General features: G+C 35.7%; 1 protein-coding gene across 1 annotated transcript; it reads left to right on the top strand.

Annotated features, from left to right (window-relative positions):
* The first annotated feature begins 4,715 nt into the window (after nt 1-4,715).
* On the top strand, nt 4,716-5,486 carry LOC124542568. Its single transcript, XM_047120505.1, has one exon. It carries the CDS (start codon nt 4,716-4,718, stop codon nt 5,484-5,486), a length of 771 nt encoding a protein of 256 aa, XP_046976461.1.
* The last annotated feature ends 514 nt before the right edge of the window (nt 5,487-6,000 follow it).

Below are 6,000 nucleotides of genomic sequence, written 5' to 3'. Positions count from 1 at the left end.
CTATCGGACGAAAACGCGTGTTGCCAAATCCTGAAAGTATAGGACTTTCTACCGGCTCCCATTTAATTCGCAATCGTTGTGCATCACTAAGTCGTATAAGTGTAGTTTCGCAACCCAAATCTACTAGGCAATCCGAAAATTGGTTGTTAATTTTTAAAGGGATTTTGTATTTTAAACTAGAATTCCGATTACTTTCAATTCGTAAAATTTTCTTCGTTTCATCAGGGCTATTTCGATTTTTCTTTGGACAATTAGAAAAAATGTGGCCCCTCAAATTACAATTTGTACATTGTAATTTAGGTTTTGGACAACGGAAGAAGGTATGACCCGTTTCGTTACAGTTGTAACAAACTACATTCGAATAATTGTTATTTTTATGTTGAATTTTGTCAAAAGAAGGATTCGGACCACTGTGCGGTTGACCCCGTTTATCCTTGTTTCGTATTTCATTAGAGGAGTTCCTATCTTGCCCAACTTTTATAGTTTTGAAATATTTAAGGACTTGTTCCGGTTCCGTATATTCTACAGCCTGTGCGCCTAATCGGACACCCCTGTCATCGATACCGAAAATTAAGCAGTCTACGGCCCGCTTACCCTTAATATCGCAACGATTTAAAAGATTCATTTTAGCATAATAATATAATTCAAGCGATTCGCCATAGCGGGCTTTCTTGCCTAACATTTCGGTAAGAAGTTCGGCATAATTTTCTCGCGATGGAAAAGACTCTTTGAGTTTAACCTTCCATTCTGTCCATGATAACAGTAGCGATGGTAATGCCTGATACCACGATTTTGCTATGCCTGTGAGTTTTGGCAAAGCATAGTGAACGATTTGCCTTACGTCCCAATTATATATTTGAGCACATTCTTCTATCTTATGAATCCATGAATCGATAGTTTGTTCTTTATATAGTGGGTCAAATTCAGGTATCACATTATTAAGAACTGGGAATTTGTCGCGTTCTATAGTGCTTTTGTCCCTAATGCCTTGCATTACATTAATAAATTGCTCGAAAAATAATCGTTGAGTATCAGCATACCTCGATTCACTTGTGCAGTCCGTGACAACTGGAGTCGCACCCGGTGAAACAGGATTCCGCGCCATACCAGCCGTATGCGCCGCACCAGTGGATGTTTGGGGCCGGTCAGGAGTGCGGGACCTCACACTCACTGAGCGGTGAGACTGCCTTGAACGACTTGTACCGCTGCGACTACGGCGTCTTGATCGATGGCGCCTACTACCCTTGCCTGCCTTCTTTGTGTGCCTACGGCGACGAGAGTGACTACTGCTTAGCGAAGAGTCACTCTCAGTAGACAATGTTCTTTGCTTTCGTTTAGGCATGTCTTCGATAGTTAACCTCAAAAGAAACACAAAACGAATATTTAAATAAAATGAAACCCAATTTCAAATAAAATAAAAAATATATATATGCATAGGGTAGACAAAAAAAAAAATAAAAAAAAAAAATAATAATATTTATCTTACACTTTTATCCTATAACTGTGGGCAGGAAGGGATCACACCGAAATAATAGAATATCTCAGTGCAATCCCACTTCCGAGTTGTTACGTCCTTTACTATTTAAATCACTCAAACTTCACAACACTTTATCTTTTTACACTACACAGCCTATTAGTCGATATTAGGATTTTAGTTATAGTAAAAAAAAACACTTACTACTTTGATAATACAGGAATTTATTAAACAGCACTCCTTTCTTGCTCGTGTCTAGCAAAACGAATGGCTGGTTGTCCGACTTTAATTATAAGCTTAGTTTTAGTCAAAATAAAAACCATGTTATTAGTCAAAATAAATATTAAAATCTAAACGGAAAGAATCAATTGAAATACTACAATGTTGTAGGATAGTTTAGGCTTTATTTAAGTATTCTATTCTACCGTAATATACTGAAATGTACATATATAAAGTCGGTAACACTTTCTTATGAGGCTTGTAAACGGTTTTAATCAAAGCTCGCTTCAGGATGTTGCCAATCCTGTCTGTAACTCCCTTCACATATGGTAGAATTGCAGGTTGTCCCTCAACTTGTCGCGGGGACAAAAAAAAACTTTGTTGGTTAAGCAATTTTTATTAAAAAAAAATAAATTATAAAATAATCAGATAAAAAAAATAATCATCAGGGGTGAGGTCGTTGACGGTATCTGGTCATGAACAATATTGTTAAGTATCAATACATAATGTAGGTATGTATATCAACCGGTTAAATCTAATGATATTAATGAGTTGGCATCTTTAAATGAAGGATAAATAAAAAGCTCAAACCAGAAATGAAATGCATCAATAAAAGCCGTGCAACCAAAATAGCGGCAGCAGCAGAAGCAGCGGTAGCAGCACTGGACATGCAGCAATTCCTCCGACGAAGCAGATGCTCGAACTCAGCAACAATCCTCAGCTAAGTCCACCCAGCACCGTAGTACTTCAGAATATACTTTATTTAAAAGTATATATGTATATAAATACATATAAAAAAAACACTCCCTGTGAACAAAACAACTTATTACCTATCTTGCATAAGCACTAAGAAGGTCCTAAGAATGCCTTAGACACAGGTACAAGCAATAAAGAGTTATTAAAATTCAACAATAACTCATAAGATTGAAGCTATTGAATTGGACATTTAAAGTGTCAAAAATGAGGTAATTATTGCTTAATTTGCAATAATACAGTATGGAAAAGCAAAAACTATATTTATTTTAACGAAATAGTGCCTCTAAGTGATTTAAATCACTATATGATTCGACTTAGGTCATCCAATACATGGACAAGGTCTATGTTCAGTTTTTGAGTAAAATATGAAGAAATTAATAGAAATAATTAGTGAGCCATGTAGGATATTGATTAACAAAGGTAATTAATGCATGAACTCACCTCAGGAGTGTTTAAATAAATAAATATTCGACAACGCCTGTCAAATAATGCACGTGGCCGGTATTTTATGACGACTGGAATTTAACGAAAAATATGATTAAATATCATTTTAAAAACCACTAATGTGCCTCGATTAAGCAAATATAAATTGTTTTACTTACGGTTTAGTAGCCTAAACCTCTCAAATATATAAAATAATAGGTTGAAGACGTAGGTAACCCTCCGCTTATGTATGTATATAATTCGTGTATAATCTGAAACGAATGCAAAACCAATATACGAAATGTAGAAACAAAATATTATATTCCAATATTCCAGAATATTCACTGAATATACTCACGAGTAAAAAAGAATATATCGTTTTAAAATACACAAGTGTCGGTATGCGACCGGCGCCTGCACAACGATAGAATGACGACGCAGAAAACGCAGTGTTGCCGTTCCACGAAATTGACAGATAATAAAGACGGTTACGGTTCAAAAATCGAAGTTTTGTTATAAAACCGTTAAATATTTATAAAAATAAATACTATAATTTTAGTAAACATAAAATATTGAAATAACAAAATATTTAGGGTTACAAACTGTGGGTGGCTTGATACGGCTTCTGCGATGCTGGCGAGGCACGGGCAGCTTATTCTGGTGGAGTGCAAGCTTGACCTGACGTAGCTCGTCCTCTAGGTGTTCAGCATCGCAGAGGTGGTGGGCTCTCTGAAACAAAGATTTGCCAACGGTAGCTAACTGACTAGGGTGGTGGTGCGAGTCACCATTGAGGTATTTGTTGGTGTGGGTTTCCTATAAACCGTGTGACTTAATGTATTGTCAGGATTCTTAATGATAAGGATGTCAAGGAAAGCTAAAGAATTATTTGCCTCTAATTCCATAGTAAATTGAATGTTTTTATTTATAGAATTAAGATATACTAAAAATGCAAATGTCAGATCACTAGGTAATATTGTGAAAGTGTCATCTACGTACAGTTTATAAAACCTAGGTGTTATTGGTCCGGAGCGAAGAGCCCTCTCCTCCAGGTCTTCCGTGAATAAATCGGCGACCACGGGGGATACTGGAGAACCCATGGCTACCCCGTCAACTTGTACATAGAATTCATCATTCCACAATAAATAACCAGATGTGAGGCAGTGATGTAACAGCTCTGCATATTCAATAGGCATGTTGTGTCTGTAGCTTCCTCTTGACAATTTCGATGCAGTCTTGTATGGGTAAGCAGGTCAACAATGACTGGACATCAAAACTAACCATTGTCTCGTTGTTGGTTAATTTCATTTCAAATGACATTTCCTGGACTTCTTAGGAAACATAATACAAATTTTATTGGAAGGTAAAATTTTTATATTATGTGTTCCGTTTGACGTCTGAAGTCCATTATGAGAGACATGTTTGTTATCTCCTGGTGGCTTGTATTTGTAATAAAATATTTATTAAAGCGCAACAATGTGATTAATTATTATTTAATTGAAATATGGCATTAAGTACATAATTTAAATTCATTAAAGAAAATCATATAACATTAACTAACGAATTTAAATAAACATAAATCAAATAATGAGCTAGAGATTTTTCAGTAGTTATCTTTTTTTTTTCGGGTAGCTGCACAATAAACAACAACTTTTTCTGTAAGCTCTATATTTAATATAAAAATTAATTACTAAAAGAAGACATTAATGATTGGAATGCTTTGATTTTTAACAATACCTGCCAGCTGAACATCCATTCCAGTTAATAAATTGATAAATTACCACAATATACATATATATTTACACCACATATCACTACTGTTACTTCGATAAAAAGTCCACAAGCTATGGAAGCTATCAAACAATCCATTGAGGAGTTGTCACTGCACTTCAACACTAAAATGGCTGAATTTCAGCACAACTTACAAACTGCCATACCTGCGACTAGCCCTACATCCAATATTGCAGCTCAATTTACCACCTTTCGCAATTTTGTGCTGTCTGCATTAGAAAGCCTTCAACTTCAATTGTCAGTGTTAACCAAGCAGCATGACCTACTTGAGATGCGGAGTAGAAAGAAAATTCTCTTAATCCATGGTATCCCGGAGTCTACAAGTGAGAATGTTACAGTCACCGCCGTCAAGATGCTATCTCAGCATATCAAAATGCCTGAATTAGTCCCAGCTGCCATAAGACGTAGTCACCGCATAGGTCGTCCCACAAAGGATAAGCCACGGCCTATACTTATCAAATTTCAGGACTTATCGTTGCGTAACAAAGTCTGGTACGGGAAAGCCAGTCTCAAGAACACAGGTATCACACTTTCCGAGTTCCTGACAAAAAGCCGGCACGAAGCATTTATGGTAGCGAGACAACAATTTGGTGTGTCTAATTGCTGGACCAAAGAGGGTCAGATCTTCATAATTGGTCCTGGTGGTGTTCGACATAGAATAACCTCGACTGCTGAGCTGGGATCTATTTCAAATCAGTTAGAGCCTGATAATCCAGCCGTCGTGGCGACAGCCGGCACCTCAAATCAATCTCCAAACCACAATACAAAAGGTAAAACAGTCCAGTCTCTTCAAACAACCAGACCGAAAAGGAACCTCAGGAAGTAAGTCATATTTTACGTTACATCCTCTCGTGTAAGCATACATTAAATCTTTTACTATTATTTGTTTGTTAAGTTTGATTGTTCATTTTATTTTTCTAGCATAATTTTTTCTGTCTTAAAGTCGATTTTGGCTTGTACTTTGATATTGCTTTATTCTTACACTTGTGAGGTTTAAATAATATGGGGTAATCTTATAATAATTATATTGTTTTCAACCGACTTCCAAACGGAGGAGGTTATCTTTTTTTTTTTTTTTTTTTTTTTTTTTTTTTTTTTTTTTTTTTTTTTATGTTTGTTACCTCATAACTTTTCACTGGGTGGACCGATTTTGATAATTTTTTTTTTGTTTGAAAGGTAGTGCTTCCCGTGGGGTCTCATTTTTTTTTTATTCCGATGATGGTATCCATATGAAAACGACATAAGTCTTAAATTTGCATTATGTATATGCGCGACAAAAAGGTGAATAACTGAAAATCACGTTAACCAATTTTGATAATTCTTTTTTTATTATAAAATAC

Source organism: Vanessa cardui, chromosome W, assembly GCF_905220365.1.
Source record: "Vanessa cardui chromosome W, ilVanCard2.1, whole genome shotgun sequence".
Lineage (NCBI taxonomy): Eukaryota > Metazoa > Arthropoda > Insecta > Lepidoptera > Nymphalidae > Vanessa > Vanessa cardui.
The sequence above is the reverse complement of the archived record's forward strand: the minus strand, read 5'-3'. Positions and strand labels throughout refer to the sequence as shown.